The sequence below is a fragment of the Drosophila santomea genome, chromosome 2R (assembly GCF_016746245.2).
Source record: "Drosophila santomea strain STO CAGO 1482 chromosome 2R, Prin_Dsan_1.1, whole genome shotgun sequence".
In the NCBI taxonomy this organism is placed as follows: Eukaryota; Metazoa; Arthropoda; class Insecta; order Diptera; family Drosophilidae; genus Drosophila; species Drosophila santomea.
This window is the reverse complement of record NC_053017.2, coordinates 4,444,338-4,464,770: the sequence shown is the minus strand read 5'-3', so window position 1 is coordinate 4,464,770 and position 20,433 is coordinate 4,444,338. Positions and strand designations below refer to the sequence as shown.

The following is a 20,433-nucleotide window of genomic DNA, read 5'->3' as shown; positions in this document are numbered from 1 at the left end:
AGGATTTGAAGAACACAACACGCACAAACGAATTGAAAAAATAAATAAAACGAATGCGAGAGAGAGAGAGCGATTACGTTTGTCATTGTATTTTCGGGGTTGCACAGAGAAATATACACAGATACAAATACACCGATCAATCGCACATACCACTCCCCTTTTTGGCCTGGTATTGGTGTAATGCGAGACGTGGACGGGCAACAGACATTCGTATTCGTATTCGTACTCGTATTCGTATTCTGGTTTTGCACAATCGCAGATACAGATACACCAGCTCGCTCTCACAGGCACAGATATGTATGCACACACACACATGCATGCACACCCGTCTCGGCCGACCGCGCTGCCAGCGTCGCTGCCACGAAAATCCGAAAGGAATCGAATTGAAACTCGCCTTTCATTACGAATTTGTCATTCGCAAGAGAAGGTAATGCAATAAAACTTTTGCGCGCGCATTTCTCTCAGTACATAACGGTAGCGCTTCGTGTGTACGTACGTGTGTGTGGGTGGGCTAAAAAAATAGCACTCGTTAGCGCCCGCTCGCTCGCTCACTCGCAGTCTTCGCCTCGCGCCGTCTCACTCTCAGTCGATTCCCATTCGAATGCAATTCGTTTCGTTGATTTCTCCGATTCGCGAACGAGAGGGGGAAGGGGAACCAGTCGAGGGCGAAGAAGCAGAGGCAGCGACGCCACCGTCGCCGTCGCAGCGGAGTAGCTGCCATCTCTCAATCTCTGAGTGACAATCCGTCGGTACGGTACTCGAAAACGGACACAGCTCCGGTTTCCAAAATTCCAGTACGAAAACGGCTATTCGAACTCGATTAACACACGCGGGCAATCGGAATAAATAACTCGAAATATTGAAAGTATATTTCATCGCCAGAGAAAATTCAAAAATCAAAGTGCGCGAGTGTCTTGTGTCAGTGCTGTTGAGTTTTAAAATTTACTTTTAGACCTCCTAAAAGGTAAATCTATGTTCTCTATCAAATTTTTCAAATAGGACAGACATAGGTATATTTATGCAAATGGGTAACAAGGATCCAAATTAATTTTATTGTCTTGCTTTTCACACATGTAAATTCATTAAAGGGTCAGAACGATAGTTCTGTTCATATGGTAATACTTTTGGCATTCAGCTGATTTCAAATGCTGTCTAAACGAATAATAAAAATACATTTTTTTTCCCCGTTTTCTATTAAATTTTGTAAATCCAAAAAAATTTGGCATATCAAATTAGAAAAATGTATCTATTATAACTCAAAGCATTTTTATATTGTTTCACGAAAATAACGCAAAATAGGCTTTTCATATTCCGCAAAACTTTTCAAGTTTAATGGCTAAATAAAACAACATAAGTTTCCAAACGTTTGACCATTTTTTGCAGATCTGAATTTAAGTTCGATATTATAGAACATACAGAAATATTAAAAATCAAAAGCCAATAATAGGCGGATGGGAATATACGAGGCACCGTCATTTAGAATTTGCATAGAGAGGCCTAATAAATAATTAAAAATGAATTAAAAGTTCATTAATTATATATCTTCCACTTACCATATTTTTCTATTTCTCCCTTACTCTGTGCCAATTTTTTGTCACGATAGAAAAAACGCCAAATTAACGAATCGATTAAAAAGTAAACAAACAAAAGTGTCGGCCATGATGAAGTATGGATTCTGTGACAAGTGAACAGAGTGAAAATAACAACAATAAAGCGGGCGCAATAAATAATAATCACGCAATAAATAGTGGTATTGAACGAACCGCGGGCAATATGAACACCACCGCCATGTTGATGCATCACCAGCAGCAGCAGCAGGCAGCCGCAGCAGCAGCAGCCGCAGCAGCCCAGCAGCAACACAATGGACGCGACGGTAGCAACAGTTCGCGTGGAGCTAACGAGGATCGTCCGAATGGCCGGAGTTCGCACACAGGACGAGGATCCAGTTGCTCACCGGCCAGCTCCCCAAGTCGTCATCCCAGTGCCGTGAGTCCGGTGAGCTCCCTCAACCACTCCATGATGCAGCAGATGCAGCAGCAGCAACAGCAGCAGCAACAGCAGCAGCAGCAACACCATCAGCTCAGCCCCCCGCCACATGGAATGCCATCGGGCAACGGACTGCCGACGGGTCTGCCACCCAGAATGCCCCATGGACTGCCGCCCCATTCGCTGGGTCTCCTCAACTCCCTGCAGATGATGCACCATGCCTCCCCCTTGGAACTGATGGCCGCCGCCCATCACCATGTGCCCCCAAGGTCGTACAACTCGCCGCCGCCGATCTCCACCTCGGATCCCAGTGCCAATGAGTGCAAGCTGGTGGAGTACCGGGGTCAGAAGGTCGCCGCATTCATAATCAGCAACGAGACCATGCTCTGCCTGCCGCAGGCCTTCGAGCTCTTCCTGAAGCACTTGGTCGGCGGCCTGCATACGGTCTATACGAAACTGAAGCGCCTGGACATCGTACCGCTCGTCTGCAACGTGGAACAGGTGCGCATATTGCGCGGCTTGGGCGCCATTCAGCCGGGCGTCAATCGCTGCAAGTTGCTCTGCTGCAAGGACTTCGACATCCTCTACAGGGACTGCACCACGGCCAGGTACGAAACCGAAGCAAAAGCAAAAGCAAAAGCAAACGCATTGGGGGCAGCTCCGCGCGCAATTGGGGGGTTTTTGTTATTTCAAGGCTTTGTTTTCCATTTTACTGATCGGTACACAGCTGAATAGCACAACGGCGATTTTATTATTTATGTTGTATATTTTTACAAAGCAGAGATAGCAATCGATAGTAGTTGAAAAGCGAAGAAAAGTCACGGATTAGATAAGTCGCTAAGCTAAACTAAAATTTCGAATTTCTGCCCTTTGATTTTGCAAAGTGCATGCGCCCAGTTAGTTGCATTTCCACTTCGGGGTTTGCTCTGCAAAATTTTCTCATTTCCTGTTTCCGCTTTAGCCAACTTACGCACTCAACTTCCACCCGCCGAATGCCGACCCCGCCCGCCACCTAACTTCTTGGATATTGCAACGGTTGCAATGCAAATAGTTTGTGCATCGATATCGATTAACGCGGCCAATCAAAAAACTTTCGTTTCGCATTTCGCCTTTTGCCTTTTCCGATGACATTTAGCGGAAATACGCAATGCAAACGTAACGCTCCCCGTGACCCCTTGCTAACTAACCGAAAGCTGCGTAATTCTTTTGAACGCCTCTAACAATAGTTGGTGAAACAGTTTTCCACCTTGTATAACTGTTCCTCCTCCTTCAGCCGATGTTTTTCTGCAATCGACGTGTGCGGTGCCCTGTCAGCTCATTTCCGTTCGAGTGGAAAAAACGACAAGCAAAAACGGAGTTCAGTAGAAATGGGTTTTGTTTCTTTTTTCTTATTGTTTGTGTAATTTGTGGAGGGGGATCTAGGAGCTAGTGGTTCCAAAGTTCTTAATGGTTTTAAATAAAACTTTATGCAAGTGCTATTGTCCTTGGTTACAGAAAGTTACAGAAAGAGCTAGCCAATTCCGATTTACAAACTACGGAAATTGAAATCTTTAAACAATAAACCTGAAATATTATGAAATCTAAACAACTACAGTTCTTTAGCAACACCTTAAGCCAAAAAATTTGAAAAGCTACTTCAAATGCTGTAGAACTATACAAATATATCTAGAAATTTACAAATTGTATTGCGCACAAATAAAACTTGTTCAGGTCCCAAAGGATACAATTTAGCTTGAAAGAGCAACCCACTTAAGGGCTAATACTGCGATTGATCCCTAGGAGATGCCAATATTTCATGGATATTTAAACATCCCCTGCTCGAAAGCTTTTAAAAAACATTCACAAACAGAACTGCCCATGCATTGAGACATCAACAGTGGAAACGATTACAACCTTGTATATCAATATCCCATTTTTTGGGCCCTGTTCTGTTTTAATTTTTTTTTGTAAGCCTCTACATCAGTCCTGGGGTTTTTGTTTACAGTTCCCGGTTGCAGTGAAGAACGGGTGGAACTGGCCGCTGACCACAATGAAGTCGATGGAAAACCATCTAGTTAATTATGGAAAAGGGCTGAGCCACATGTATGGAGTGTGCTCCAAAGTGCACATGCGCTTTGTCCAGAGAACTGAGTACACAGGCAAAAACTGAGTTCGGTTTGGATATTGAATCTTAAAATTTAGATTACCTTTATTTCAAATGTTCAATTTATGTTAGTTTTTCCACTCTTTTTTATCGTGGCTACTAAGCAAAAGTGGTATTTTGATAGGTTCGCGTATAAGGAATATATATAAAGTATATCCACTCAAATAAGTAAGATTGAATAATAATATTTAAAGTATATCCACTCAAATAAGTAAGATTTATTTATTTTAATAGAACATAGTGCATTGTTTGGAAAAAGTAAAGATATTTTTTTCTCAATGGAATGTTGAACGGAGAGCCAGAACAGAAATAAGAGACCCGGTCTAAGTACGATTCCCGGTTTCGAAAACCGAACCGGACCGGACCGGACCGGACCGAGCATGAGGAACGGTTAAAAATGCGGTTAAACCTATTATTAGGTTGAAAAAGTTTTGCGCTAAATTGAATGAAGTTGGGTGAGCGGGGGAAGGGAGGGAGGGAGGTAGGAAGGGTGGAAGGGGAAATGCGAAACCGCTGAAGGCAGCGCTCTCTGTGGATAATTACAAATTGTTTTTGGCCGGTGGGCTGGATAAGGGGGTCAAGGGGGTGGAAGGGGGGCTCTCGGGGCGTGTGCATTTTCACACCCGCTTGCCCGCCGAAATGCAAGTCCGTCAGAAGGAAGCCGTCAATGAAAAACTTCCCTTTCAGCATTTGTGCCCCGAATTTAAGCCGTATTTCCTTCCGTTATGTTGCCGTACTTGTTTCTCGCATTAAAGCTTACACAAAACGTTTAACAATTTTGCCTCACGTGTATCTTCTTCTTCTCTTTTTAATTGCAGATGCCTATCGATCAAGCCACCAGAAAGGTAAACACACAAGTATAATAAAAAAACTATGGCAATAATTTCTCTCCTCCTACTTTTTGGTTCTTTTTTGTTATTATTTATTTAACGAAGGAAAAAAATGAACGCATCGTATCGATACACTTGAGAGTTTTTAGAGCGAAAAGAATTTGTTTATTAAATTAATTAAACTCGAAACGGAAATTGGGCGAGCCTCGAATGGCGGAAGTCGAAAGGATATGCCAGCTAAAAAGTGCAAAAAAGAATGTGAATGCTATAAATAGAGCGTGAAAAAGGGTTTTATTTGGATAAGAAAATGGGGCGGGGCCTAACGGTGTTAACGGTAGATGAAACAGGTGTGTGGATTGATTTTTGGAGAAACGATATGAAAGGAAATACTCTTAACGTCCAGAAGAAATGGTTAGAAGATAGGCTAGTTACACACAAATAAACCGAATTTACACTTTGAAATGAGTAATATTTTGAAAAATGTTTGAGACCTACACATACCTCTGTTAGTTGTTTGCGAAGAATGATCCTCACATTTTCACTCTAAAACACTCTTGAGCTCATCCAATTGTATACACACTTTGTTCAAATCAAAACTTACGTTGCAATAATTTTTTATTATATTTGTTTGCCTTTGTTGGGGGCTTCTCCAATGGCAGCCAACCAAAATAATGATTTTTTAAAATATACAACTTTTTTTTATGTACTAAGCTCAATGCTCCCATAATTACAAAAATTATTGACACTGACATTTCATGGGTTCGTATCATTTTGTCAGCATTTTTGTGTGAGTCGCATTGAGTTGGTTCCGTCAATTTGGTTTGGCAAATGGCAAACAATTGATTTTGATCACAGTTGACAGTTCGGCTCAGCTCCACTCCTCACTCCCTTGGCATTTTTCACCTAACTTGGCTAAAACGGCGTTTAAGCGGCACCGACCAAACGGCTCAAAAGCGAACGCGGCAAAGGCGAAACTCCAATGAGCCACAGCAACGAGCTGTGTGTTGTGACCGAGCTGGTGGGCACACCTTTCCACTAAATTGGACTAAAGCCGTACTCCGCCGAAGACTTACCAGCCAAACCGATCAGATCCGATCGAAGCCATGGACTTGCAGACCACAACTATGCAAAACGCTCGGGCCAAGTGGAAAATGTTGGGCCAAAGAGAAGGAAAAACGAACTGAAAAGCCAGCGATTGATTTGACTTCACTTGAGTTTAATTTGTTGCTAAATTTGTTCGAGTGAAGATGGCGGGGAGTGCAAGCGAGTTCAATAAGTGAAGGAGTTTGTGGAAATAATAGGGGGGATTTCCTAAATAGTTCGGTGTATGAGAGGTATTAAACAGTCAAAATATAAATGTATAAGGGAGTGCTATCGGGACATTCTTAAAAATATTTTCAAGCAGTCGTAATAACGAAAATAAGAAGCACATCATTAGACTTTGCCGCCGTGAAGTTAAAACTTGTAGTCGGAAAAACCCAAAAAGTTATTCCAACAAATAGCGATATGAATAAAATATTCCCATAAATCTCGCCAACAGTGGGGAGAGGAGGGAGTGAGAATTCAAATTGATTACAAATAACTTAACACAAATTACGACAGCACATTGATTTATTATGTGGATTTCCTAGCACAGCACAGCTTTGTTGTAGAGACAGACTATAATTTATGCCATCCAACAATAGCGGCAACTGTCGAATGTCTAATCACAAATGACTGACTGACAATCAAGAGATCAACTGAACCAACCGAACTCCTCGGGCTGTCAAAATGAGAGGCGGAAAAGTGTTGCAAAGAAAACAAAAAAAAAAAAAACACACAAAGAAAGAAAAAACAAAATATAATTATATTAAATTTCTAAAATAATTCGAGTCTATGATTTTCGAGGTGTGAGTTTCATTCGGGCCATTTGCATTTTGCAAATGCAGCTTAATTGAGTGTAACGGAATAACAAAAGCAACATTGTGGCTGCCTCTCTGTTCAATCTAAATGAGGCAACAATAGTTCAATTTATTTTTATAATAATTACAGAGCCTAAAACAAAACTGCACACATATAAAGTCAGTCGGCATAGTCGACTATTCTCTCAGCATCATGAGATGCGATATAGTCGCAATTGAAGGAAAGGGAAGTTGGGGCGATCTTGGGTAGGTAGCCATCCAATCCATTGTTGGTGTGGCATGTTTGTAACTACATTTTTTGTGGCCCGCTGTTCGGTTTTTGCTTTTTTGTTGCGAACTAAATGAGTTATTAGCACGCCAATTGAAATTGAAGCGAGTGAGGAAAAAACAAAGTATGCAAAAACAATTGCCAAGAAATCTGCATTAATGCACTGCACATATGGAGTTGTAGTTGTTGGTCAGGTGGAAATCGCAAGTCGCTGGCAGAAATTATATGGCTTTAACTTGGGGAGGAAAGAAGGCCACCCAAAATTGCTAATCAGCATGTGATTTTATTTAAATATTTGACTTTACGAAGCATGTGCATAGAAAAAGGTCCTTTGCTAACCATACTAACACTATTCTACGTGATTCCCAAAAATATTTCCAAATTAAATAGAAGAAGCGTATTTTCTGCCAATGATGCCAATGCAAAATTATTTCGTCTTGCCAATGCTGCCAATTATGTTAGAGAATTCCCCAAGTCTGTCAGATCTGAGTACATAAACATTTTTATACAAAGTCTTCGAACAAGGTACACAATATTTTTAGTTCATAGATTTTTGTAATTTCGCACAGAAATCTAATATTACTCTCCATTGAGAGTAACCAATGTAGTTCGAGCTGTATAATTTACAACTACAATTGTTAGTGGCTTCCATTAAATGACGTACTTGATCATTTGGAGAAGTACAGGGCGTAAAACCCACAATTAGCCAGGAAACATTTCGCTGAGACCTGCCCCGTGGATCTGGGGCCCCCTTTCAAAACTCTTTGGCGAATGCCATGTCATTCGTTCATTTGCATGTCATTTAACAATGAATACGAAAGTCGACTGAAGTCAGCGCTGTCTTTGTCTTGTTGAGCTCAATGCAAATTCCAATAACATTTATTGTTAACAACGAAAGAAATTCGAGCCAACTTCAAGCGCCAACTCACAAGGGGTATTCTTTCCCGGCTTCTTTCTGGGAATTTCCAAAGCATATTGTCGGGTTTACGGCTTTCAGACAAATGGCAGCGGTTCGCGGGGCGAGATTCAATTTGAGGCTATGGATTCAATTAACATTCTGCTCTGTGAGCACTCGGCATTGGTAATTGCAAATATGGAAATTGTGTTGCAGGCCCACATTTAATTGTCGGTTACTGGGATTGCATTGATTTAGTTGCCGGCAAGCACGCTCTGCAGCGCTGCAGCGTTACAGCGGTCGCAAGGTGGCAACTTGGCCATAAATATAATTGATTTGCCAATTTGCAGCTTAGCCCCAGTTTCTGGACGCCACACCAAATCGCCGGGGGCAGTGGGTTAAGCCCAGGGAGTGTGGATTCGCTGACAAATGCCGGGAACGCCTCCCTAGTCCGATGTGCACCATTCGATTTGGTAAGACTCGATCCGATTCGATTTATGCAACTGCAACTGCAACTGCAACTGCAACTGCAACTGCGAGTGCGAGTGCAAGTGAAGTGGCAGTGGCACATTTAGCGCAGTTTGGCGCATATTTTGGCGGCTGTTTCTCAAGCGTCCCGGCCACAAGTCAATAATTAACAACTCAGCTATCCCTTGACTATTGAAATATATGCACGATCGTCGCGGAGACGCAAGGAGACAGCTGCAAACTGGTTGGAGAATTGAGTGGCCAGTGCTGGCAACCGGTTCCTCCTTCCTCCTATCTCCTCCTCATACTTCCCCTCCTCCACGGACTGCTATTATAATGTTTTACTTGTTTTCGGCCACAGGCATTGGACACAGCGACTATTTTGACAAATTGTTGTTTATTCCTGACTAAACGTTTGTCCGCTGCGCGAAAAAAATGTTGAATGCAAAATGACATTTACGGCTAGTGACAACGGTGCATAAATTAGCAAAAATGGCAGTTGCTCTCTGCGCGACAGATTGCAATTTGGTCTAAACCACTAAACATTTCGGAATGCAAATTAACACAAAATTATGTTGGGGCTTATCCGGTTAGGGAAAACTACTTTGCTGAACCAAATAAACTAATTAGTTGGTATTTGTACGGAAAACTATAATAGTTACTCTACAATAGAATCGCTCAAGGTTTTGTCCTTGAAGCAAGCAAATGAGGGATTTCTAGAAGTCAAACCTTTTCGCAGAACGTAAATATTGCATCACCATGCGACCATTACGTATATTTCTCGACCCAATTATCCAATCTTCCCCGAAACTTAGCCAACTGTTCTGAACCAGCAAACATGTCAGCCTGGCAGATCCAAAAACTTTCCAATGAAAGTGTTGCCCGCCCAACCTCCGAGGCTCTGAAGCTCCAAGCCCCCAACTCACTTTCCATAAATTCATACAACTTGACTGACAGGCGCACGGGTCTCGGTCTTTTTTGCACGTCATAGCTGGGGCAAACGGCCTTCCGATTCCGATTAGAACCCAGAAACACTTTCGCTGGGAGACCGGGGCATTCATTCTCGGAATGATTCATGGCTAAGGAGTCTCTTTATTTGACCCAAGGGGGCCAAGACAACAACTCCGACTGTTTGTGGTTAAACGTTTAATGGAGCACAATTAAAATCCAGCCGCAAATATTGGTTGTGGCAATATGTAACTGTAAATATTTGGAAGAATTATTATCGTTATCCGAAGAACGCACAATTACAAATTGTTCAAGACTTTCGCCATATGTGTACGGCGTATGCTTGGCATAATTATATCGTGCACACGATCATTGCTACCTGTGTTTATTTGCCCATCGTCGTCGTCTTTTTGTTTTTGCTTGCCTTCTAAGGGGACACCTGTGTACCAGCGGCAAACATGGAATGAAGATTCCATAACTTAATTGCTAGGAAGAGGTACCATCTGAATGGAGGGGTCTCTCTATTTGACCAAGACCCGGCTCCCCTTCGTAGTATTTGCTGCTGCACCATCTGCACCTACATCTGTAGTCAGTTTTACTTTTCGGTTTTTTGGATCCGACCCCCGCGCTGCTTTGGGGCTTTTATCTCTTGTTTGTCATAACTTCCACCCGCTGCGCCAACTTGTTTATGCCTTTTTGGTGGTTAACTATTTAGCTGAACCTGCGTCAAGTATTTGCCCACGGCTTGTTTAAATATTTTTTATACAAATATCAGCAATTGCAGGCATAAATTACTAGAAAAACTTACTTATTTCAACTCTTTTTTCCCATTTCGCCCTCTCCTCTTTGTGGGCTCGCTTTATTATTGTTGCTGTTTTGGGTTGTTCATTTTTTTATGGCACATAATTAAAATGGTAGCACGTTTCGTTCTACTCGTTTTTGGCTTTTTATTTGTCTCAAGTCAACGGGGCGCTCACTAAAGTTGGTTGAAGCTTAATTAGGCAATGCAACTTGCGGGCGAGAGGTGGGGAATATGGCTTAAAAATATCATTTTTCGGAGGGGAAAATTATTAAACAGCGAGATTTCTCGGAATAGTTAGGCCGCGATGGATGCGTTTATGGCGATACAGGCTATCAAAAATTATAGACACTTTTTGCTAAAGGAACTGCTCGGTTTTCACAGAAGCAAATAAAACAAAATAATTTACAACAATATTATTTTTAAATATTATGCATGGGCTGGCACAAATAAATCTTGACTGGGGCAATTCAGAGGTAATGGAATATTTACCACGGGTTATGTACAAGAAGGCATTTTTTTATTTTTTTTTTTAATTTCCACTTTAAGCTCTCAAGTTGCGTTCTATCAAATAAATCTAATCATAAGCGTGAAAGTGCAGCAGCGCAATGCAAAACATGACTTAGCTGCCATAAATTGTGATCACTGTGCTGAGGCATTTGGCATTTTTTTGTACTGATACCACGGATATTGTCCATTGCTCTCAACCCAACAGTAACTCTCTGCAATTCCGCAGTTCCAGACCGGGTAGACCGCCCAAGAGGGGACCCGTGGGGCTCTCCCTGCCGCCCACTCATCTATCGCAGCATCCGCAGCTGAAGAAGCATCGCCTGGACAACGGGGACTATGCCTATGAAAATGGGCACATAAGTGGTGAGTAATTGAATGCAGTGTGTGTACGAGTAAGCAGGATATCATTCATTTAGCTGGACCATATATATGATCACTAATATAGTAGGCAGTGTGACCTTTATGTAGAAAATTACGTATAATTTCGGAGATTTTTTTTTGATTTGCCTTTATGTTTTTCATATTTCAGTACCCAGTACCCAATTCATAACTTGATCTTTAAAATCACGAAGACAGCCACCACTATTTTTCCGGTGCACTTCAAGTTCCCACTTGCCGCTGCCAATTGCGATTCTCTCACAATTGAGTGGCATGGCCGCAGGGGCCACGAATTCGGATTCGAATTGTAATGAAATCATTCCCAGATTGGCCACATAACTCGCTTTCGGGGATCGGCGGCTGTGGTGTTTCTGTATTTCTGTACTTTGCTTCCCCAGTCGATCGATGATCGTCGCTGCCGCCATTTGTGATTTGTGGTCGCTGCTTGTTGGCTGATTACAGCTTACACAGCACAGCCAAACGAACAAAAACGAAACGGATACACAGCCACTGCCACAGATACATTTACAGATACAGATACTTTGGCTACGTTCCCAGCCAAAGCTAAAGCCAGGGCCACCACAGATAAATGGCAGCCAAAGCCACAATCAAGTCGAATTCCACACTGTGATTTGTGCTGGCACAGGAAATCGCATTCAGCTGAATTTTTGAATTGTATCTGTGTATGTAATTATGATAAGCACAAGCGGACTTATATTTAATTGATTTTTACATATTTCTCTATGATCGCTGGAAGCAGAGAGAGAGTGCCGAGCTGACAACCTCGTCCACGCCTCTTTCTATTAACGTGTCCGAAACGCACAATATTGAAAGATACCCGAACCGCCACAAAAGCCCAATCGAATGAAATCTCAAAATCTCCTTCTTTAGAACCATGCGCCGCCGGCGCCTTCTGAAACGAGGATGGGTCTGAAAAACTGTTTGCTCTTTTTCGCCCCGTCATTTATGGCCATAAAGAAAAGGTTGCCTGAGTGAATTATGGGGCGTTGATACTTGAGTGATATTGCATTATTAATAAAAAGTGCACAGGGCATTTCTATAAATTTTTAACTGCATTTTCACGTACTAGCCATCGTTTAATTGCATTCCGATGCCAACGAATCTTTGCCAACGTACAATGTTAACACTTTAGTGAATTTTAAAGCATTTAATGGCCCACTAAACTGTCTAAATGCATATGTCCATGTACACATGACAGTATATATATACGAGTATACATATACTCGTATAGTGCAAACAAATGACAGCCGCAGATACACACGCCAGATAGAAAAGCATCTGTATATTTGCCGTGTGTGGGTGCATTTAGTTGTTGTGTTTAGTCTGGCCGCTCAGACAATAGACAGGCCATGTATAGGTATAAATATATATGTATATACAGTATAATAAACATATAGGTTATACTATGTGGCAGACGCAGACAAGAACAGGTGTCAGTTGGGTGAGCCATCAAAATGAAAGGCAAATATTGGCGAGGATGGGCCAATGGACGAGTGAATATGTAATTTGGAAATTAAAATATTTAGCAGAGCTCAGAACAGAGGCATGAAAGTATTGATTAACGTTAAGCTGGCAAGTACTTAAAGTTGGGTAATTAAATTATAGTAATAGTTTGAAATACTTGAACATCGATCACTTAAAGATTAGGAAGACTAATCATAACAACCTACATTTTAAGTCAATTTGGTTTATTACATTGCTCTTAATATTGTGTTCCTGTTTTGGCCAGATATGAAATCGCCGCTTTTGGCCAACGGCTACAATCCGCCGCCCATCAACCACATGGCCTTCATGCAGATGAACGCCCACCACCCGGGAGCGGCGGCTCTCATGTCGCCGGGAATGCCGCCCCACGGATTGCACGCCCGTCCCGAGAGCCAGATGCTCAAGGCCGCTGCCCAGAACGCCGGAATGTCGGCGGCCAATATGGACGCCCTGGCCAGATCCGGAATCTGGGAGAACTGCCGTGCGGCCTACGAGGACATCGTCAAGCACTTGGAGCGACTGCGGGAGGAGCGGACGGATGAGCGTCAGCAGGCGATGGGAGTGGGTGGGGCGGTGGTCGATCGGGTGGGAAATGTGATGGTGGCCGAGCACAAGCCCAGGGATCTCAGCTCCCGGAATTGTAAGTAAACGCACTGTAGTGCACAAATAATTAAGATCCTCCTTCTATGGTTTTTTGGATTTTTCGTATAAAACAATATAACTAGAACTGCACACGCAAGTTGCCAATTTCGGGATCATATAGTACCCAAGATCCCGAAACGTTTATAAATGGTGTTTCTAATTTCATTTTCCCAGGCTCTCCCACGCGCCAGAGTCCGGTGCTCAATCTGAGCAAGTCCGGCGGGAATACAGACCACGGCGGAAGCAACTGCGACGCGGGCAGTGAGCGCAGTGATTGCCACTCGGTGGCAGGATCCCCGGGAAGAGGGGGCTCCCGCAGCCTGGACGAGGGAAGTCGCAGTGGCGTCGGAGGGGGCGTGGCCTCCCATGTGGGCGGCGGCATAATCGGGGTCGAGGACGATGAGGAGGAAGAGGAGAACCTGAGCGACGAGAACCAATCCGAAGTCGATGAACGCTGCCTGGCCAAAGATGACGAAGGTGAGTGGACTTTACATTGATCCGAACCCGAACCCAGTTGTGCGATAAGCGGTGCACAATGTGCGCGATAAACGATAAATGTGACATTCTCTGACTGACTCCGTTCGGAATTCGTGTCTTCTCTGACAGATTTGAGTGACACGGAACGTGATAATCTGTCCACGGGCTCGGCGGCCGCTGCAGCGGCTGCAGCGGCAGCAGCCGCACACCAGCTCCACCAGCACGCCGCCTCGCACCACCACCAAACGGTGGGTCTGTCCCACTTGGGCGTGGTGCCCCCACACCAGCGGGGCTCCCCCTCATCGGCGGAGGCGGCCGCAGCCGCGCTTCAGCACCAAAGAGCCTTGAACTACTCCCAATTGGCCGCAGCTGCAGCCGTGGCCAACGGGGCGGCAGTGGGCGGTGGTGCGGTGGCCAACGGGCCCACCGGCGGCGGCGGTGCCCTTACCCCCAACGACGCGCTACTGGCCGCCAATGATGCGGCCGCCCTGGCCGGAGGACTCGCCCTGGGCCCCTTGGGCATCGATGCCCATGCCGCCGTGCCGGCCAGCTCCACGGAAACCCTGCTCAGGAACATCCAGAGCCTGCTCAAGGTGGCCGCCGATAATGCCAGGCAGCAGGAGCGGCAGATCAGCTACGAAAAGGGTGAGTCTCAAATACTCGTTAGCTTTAAAATCTAGAAATGCGTATCTTAATAGCAGTCCCACTTGGAACAAAAGAATAACTATTTCCCAAGTATGACTGCAAAAAAATAATACAACATTTTGCGTTCAATACTAATCCTTATAAATCTCGGTTTACATATACTTTTAGCTGAGCTCAAGATGGATGTTTTGAGGGAACGCGAAGTGAAAGATTCGTTGGAACGCCAGCTGGTTGATGAACGTAAACTGAGAGGTGAGTAAAGAAATAAATAGTTGGTTAAAATAAAAAAGGAAAACATAATTTTAACCATTTAAATAAGTCCGCTGCCTGAGCTTTAGAATATTTACCCCTTTTCTATTTGCGTCTCGAAATCTTCTTGAAGGGCAAACCGGTCCACATTAGCGTCAGTTCACTGTGAGTGGCGATCCATCCACAGTTGGCGCACCAAATCAGTCCTGACAGTGCGCCACATTCACATTCACATTCACATCCATGTCCACATTTAGCTCCAGATTCAGATTCATACCCACATCCCGGCCAGCTCCTTCGCTCGCCGTATGCCGATTCCGACTCCAATCGGCCGCACTTAATGCAATCTGACTCAAATGACAATGACACCTGATATGCCGACTGTCTGCAAATGCCCCCCTCTTAACCCCTTGTGGCCCCCTGGGCCCCCTTAACCCCTCCACTCTGGTGGTCGTCGCCAGGTTGCGGGCAAAAGGAAGAGGTATAAGGGGTTTGAAGGCTCAGGCTGCCGTTCTGTCTCCGGGCCTTTTTCAACAGAAATCACAATTCAAATGAATTTAATATCATTTCATTATTTAGTTACACTCCAATGATTGGCAAAAAGTAGCCAAACAAAAATATGGAGCGAGTTGGAGCTGGAAACTGGAATCCGAGTTGCACATACAGAAATCCTTTAATTGGTTGTTGCTCTGGCGTTTCCTTGTGATGACTTCTTGAAAAGACCTTAAAAGGGTTGTCAGGGGTTAAGGGTTGATTACCTCTCGAAAAGGCAGCGATGGTGAAGAACTAAGCCTAATTGAGAGAAAAGTTGAGAAAACAGAATCCACTCAACCAATTAACCAAACATCAGCTGAAAGAAGCTTTATATGAATTGAAAGGGTTATTGGTAATGTCTTTTTCAACTTAAAAACAATAACTATGGCTTTAGGGCAAATTTGAAGTTTGAAAAATAGAAAATGAACTAGTTTGAAGTAATTTGGTAATGTCCCAATTATGTGCAATTGTACCTGTTAATTTTTCAATTGCACATTTCAAAATTTGATCCACATATCGGCGCCCACTTTGTAATCAATGATCGCAATTCATTAGGCGAACAACTACTGAAGTTTGCAACCCTCAAATTTTGAAGCCGCCATTGAGCCACCCAAAAAACCTGAGCTCCACCCAAAAAAAATCAAAAAAACAGAAAAAAGCATGAGGGAAACGAAAACAGGAGAATTACAATGCGAAAACAAAGGGAACCAGGGCAGACTATAATTGCCCACCGACTGACCGACCCGGCCATAACTTAATCTCCGCCTTTCCCCTTACTTTGTGGGAAAATTATGGAGGGAAATGCCGCACATAAATCAGCAAACGAAAACCGAAAAAATTGCATGCAACTATGCAAAATGCCACACAGGCACATAGACATCTAATTGCAACTAATAATAACGCCGGCGATAAAAATCGCAGCCATGTACGGGCTTGAGTTTCCACTTTTCGAGATTTTAGCTTCGAGTTTCGAGTTCAGAACATGGCAACAATTGGCCATTTGCAATGGGGGAGCGTGGGTGGTGGCGTTTTGGAATAGCGCCAAACCGAATCGAATCGAATGGAATGGAGCTGCGGATGGAGCTGCGGATGGAGGGCAATGCCATCAGCCGATCCTCGCTGAAATTCAATATGCCTGCAACAGATTTGGATTTGATTTGAGGCTGATTTTGTGGCTCCACCCTCAAACCTCAAAACGGCTGTCACCACGCTTCATCGCATCCATCCACATCGATGCAGTCGATCAGGTGCACTCGCAGAAATTGTCTGAACCAACCGAAAATTCCTCTCGAAATCAAGCAAACTTATAAACTGTAGGGAATATATTTTAAAATAAATAGGAAAATTTGGCCGACTTAGAAGCTTATGTTGGCTTGTTTAAGAAGCAACTTTTGTTTGAAACCAATTTTTTGTAAAAGCCTTGTTTCAAATTTTTATTATTTCTTACAAGTGCCACCTCCTCTATTTGTTTCTGTGCACTTTTTCTATGGCTCGCGATCTGAAATGATTGCAAGTCAGGATCAATAAACATAATTGCGCCCACACACACGGCCGGATGCGCACTTGAATTGGCACAGGCAACAAGCCAGAGAACTAAGGCCACAACCAGAACCAAAACCAGAACCAGAATCAAACCAAAACCCAAAGCCCGATCGAAAACCAGCGCCGGAGAGACCCAGAATCGTTTGAATCGATCAAATTACCAGTTACCAGTCAGAGATCGCCGCACGATCTATCTATCGCTCATTGGGGCTCAGTATTTGCTGTTCTTTTCCAATCTCCTGACATTTCCGCGGAAGGAATTTCGTGTTAATGTTCGCATCATGATCTTGTGCGGAATGGTGGTACTTTCGCAGGGATCAGTGGGTCAGTGATAGCAATCTGTCAGTTTGCAAATACTTCTCTTCCATTCGGCATTAACGTATTTTTGAGGAAATAATTCCTATGGGGGGTATCTACTGTTAAATTGCACCCCTTAGTGCTAACTTGTGCAAAAAATCATATATTCATTAAGTATATCTCTCTCTTTTCCTGCCCATTCTAGTGCTCTACCAGAAGCGCTTCCGTCGCGAGCGGAAGATCCGCATCCGCTATCAGCAGCAACTTGGCGGTGGCAGCGGTGCCGTGAAGGGCAGTCCCAATGCCAACGGGAGCGGGGGCGGTGGGTCCGGATCCGCGTGCAGTGAGTCGGAGGCGTGTGGCGGCGGTGGCGGTGATGCCAAGTGCAACAACAACAACAACAATAATAATAACAACAACAACAATAACAACAGCAACAGCAGCAGTCACGGCGGCGACGTGGAGACAATGAAAGGTGAGTTTCGAGGGTCAAGGACACGCACCACGCATGGCTAACAGATCCTATTACCCATTCCAAAACACACACACCACCCCAAAACCACCTCTTCCAACCAGATATTGATTACGAAATGGAACTGAATCATTAATTGAATAATAGCAAAAATTCAACTAGATTCCTTAAAAGTTCCCTAAATACTTCTTCAAAATAATGCAACAAACCAGTATAACTTTGCCCAGTAAATAAGTAAGACAATACTTTTTGAATCTAGAGTACAATTAAAATAAAGCCATTGCTGAAAAATTGCTTAAACCACAAAACACAAAATAAAAACAGCACCTGCCCCACGTCCAAAATGCCACCCTACGCTTTTTAACCAACACAGCGCCCTCTTCTATTGACCATCTTCCGTAGAAAACGACGCTGGCAGTGAAAAATCGGACAAGTCGCTGGCCTCCAATTCCTCCTGTGATGTGACCGCCGGACATTCGGCTGGATCCGTTTCCGGTTCCATCTCCGCCGGCCTCAACTGCCCGGATTCCCCCACCCACTTCAAACGGGAGCCGCACTCCGATCACGAGGGCTCCGTGGAGCGCCAACCACGATCCTCAGCCGCCTCACTGGCCGCCCACGACGAGGATAACTCAAAAAGGTATGTGGAATCTCCATTATCAAAGCGTTCGCAAAGTTCATATTGCATCAATGGTGAAATGGCCATTTTGAAAACATAAAAATTCCATTACCTGTGAAGGATATTTTATAAATCATATATTATTCAATTAATACAATACTTTACAATAATATTTTGCATATATCTATGTTTTCCCAGATGCGGCAGTCGCGATCGGGATGAGAGACCGCCCAGCGGATCAGCTGCCTCTGTTGCGGCAGAGGGCAGCTTGGCTGCTGCAGCAGCGGCCGCCGCAGCAGCAGCCGCAGCAGCAGCCAGCAACGGAAAGGGTCCGTGGAGCTACCCGGGCATCGATCTGATGGCCACCGGCGCCTTCTGGCAGAACTACTCCGGTGAGTTGACACCCTGAAACATATTATATTACGTTAGGTTGGGGGTTAAAGTAAAGTCAGTTAAGTAATACGCAAACCTTGAATCCTGCATTATAAAGGATCTCATAGTCCTGAAAAGAATTATTTCAATTTAATTTCCTTAAAAAATAACTTTGTCATATTCAATTTTAAATGCAATTGGTCTTGGGCATCGAATTGATTGATGATTATTAAATTTACGTTACCTCCTTAAATTGTCTCTAAAGAAGGTTCCCTCTTTCCCGCTGCTCTCCTTACAGAATCCCTGGCCCAAGAGCTGGAAATGGAGCGCAAGAGCCGCGCCGCCAACGCCGAGCGGGATGTGAAAAGTCCGCTGTCGGAGCGACCGACGACCTACTACAAGAACTCCGTGCTCTACGGCAGCGCCAACTAAACACCTGGGCGGGTCAGGTGGTCAAGTGGTCAGGTGGTGAGATGGTCTGGTGGCGAGGACTTATTTGATCTCAGAGTGCAATCCCAACCGGCGGCGGCTCTTGAGTGGGAGTGGATGGGCGAAATGGAATGAAAATGTGTACATACCTAAGATGGAAGATGAAGAGTTCGAGTTTTGAGAACGTTGCAAGCGTTGCAGGAGTTGCAGCGGCCATTTTGTACATAGAGAAAAAGGACGTAGTGAAAAGATGCAGAACTTCCGATATCCCATATAGAGTGCTTAGATGCGATAGCGAGCAGTTGTAAGCTTATAGTAACGTTGTATATAGCAGCCGATACGAAAGACTTTTTAATGAATTGAAAAACGATAAGCTGAAAACCCGTGTAGGCAGTTGGCATACCTAGCATTTAACTTCCCCGAAAAGAAACCATTTTTAGCATTGCTTATAAACCTTACGATATAGCTTCAATTCGAGTATATGAATGTAACAGAAATATACATATAATATATAAAGTAATACGTAGATATTTAGGGAGTACAGAAATGAATCTTACGAGCCGCTTTTTAGTGTTTTAAATGATGGAAGCAAGTTTGATTGATTTATTTTACGATGTAGTTTTTCTAATGATAAGCTTTTAATTTATTCACTAGCCTAGCAGGAGTGCAGTAAGTCCGTAATACTAAAAATTAGCATATAAAAATAATTAACTTCAAGTATTTCACTTGCCTAGGCGATAAACAATAATTCATATTATATATATCAAATAAAAAAAATATTAAAAATAAATGCTAAACAAAACAAACTTGTATGCCCGTTGCAAAAGCAAAACAAAAACATAATGAAGGAAAAATGATCAAAAATTGACATTAAAAACTATTTAAACGCTTCATATGCTATTATATATACACCCTATATATATACACACATTAACTTTAGTCATAACAATAGTCAAAGAACAAATAATTCCGCGAATCAGCAAACAACAATAACGATTCAAATATTGTGCAACATCTCGCCGCTCGCAGTGAAAACACAGAAATTATTATAATAAATACGATTAAAATAATACAGCAGCCGACAACCGACAACCGACAGAACAGACAGACAGAACCAACACCAACATCCAAGCGAAAAAGTTTAAAAATAATATATAATAATAAATTATTATTGCAAAAATAATAGAGCGACAAACAGTGTTTTTATTTATTTTTGGAGGTGTCTGTAGCTCCACCAAAATGTGGGCCACAATTAATGGGTTAAATGCTGTATTAAATTGTGGGATATTTTGTACAGCCTTTTAAGCTTGAAATATTTTAAAGGAACTTTAATGAATACCACTGGCAAGGGGTAAGTAACCTGAAATGTGCACCATATAGGGTAAAATTCCTTTCAAGTAATTTGCTCATGATAGGAAAGAAGACTATAAATAGAATTTAAATAATAAACGGGCAGTGTAATTCCCATAACAGGAAGCGCTTATATTGCTGATTTCTTGAATTAATGATCCCAAATCGTTGGC

The 20,433-nt window shown here is 43.2% G+C and overlaps 1 protein-coding gene and 1 long non-coding RNA gene across 6 annotated transcripts; both read left to right on the top strand.

The window, feature by feature from the left end:
* Window positions 1-443: 443 nt before the first annotated feature.
* Window positions 444-20,093, top strand: LOC120447225. 5 transcript variants are annotated; one of them, XM_039628747.1, is made up of 12 exons: window positions 444-964; window positions 1,604-2,594; window positions 4,948-4,974; window positions 10,981-11,111; window positions 12,877-13,272; window positions 13,449-13,751; window positions 13,881-14,396; window positions 14,565-14,648; window positions 17,224-17,493; window positions 17,893-18,130; window positions 18,308-18,501; window positions 18,780-20,093. In XM_039628747.1, exons 2-12 carry the CDS (start codon window positions 1,669-1,671, stop codon window positions 18,911-18,913), a joined length of 3,219 nt encoding a protein of 1,072 aa, XP_039484681.1. In that variant the 5' UTR covers window positions 444-964; window positions 1,604-1,668; the 3' UTR covers window positions 18,914-20,093. The 5 variants fall into 5 exon arrangements, with proteins under 5 accessions (XP_039484681.1, XP_039484680.1, XP_039484678.1 ...); XM_039628746.1 differs by having other exon boundaries at window positions 10,975-11,111; XM_039628744.1 differs by having other exon boundaries at window positions 10,954-11,111.
* LOC120447245 lies at window positions 11,268-12,190 on the top strand. Its single transcript, XR_005615925.1, has 2 exons — window positions 11,268-11,809; window positions 11,887-12,190. It is a non-coding gene; the product is annotated as an uncharacterized LOC120447245 (long non-coding RNA).
* Window positions 20,094-20,433: the final 340 nt, after the last annotated feature.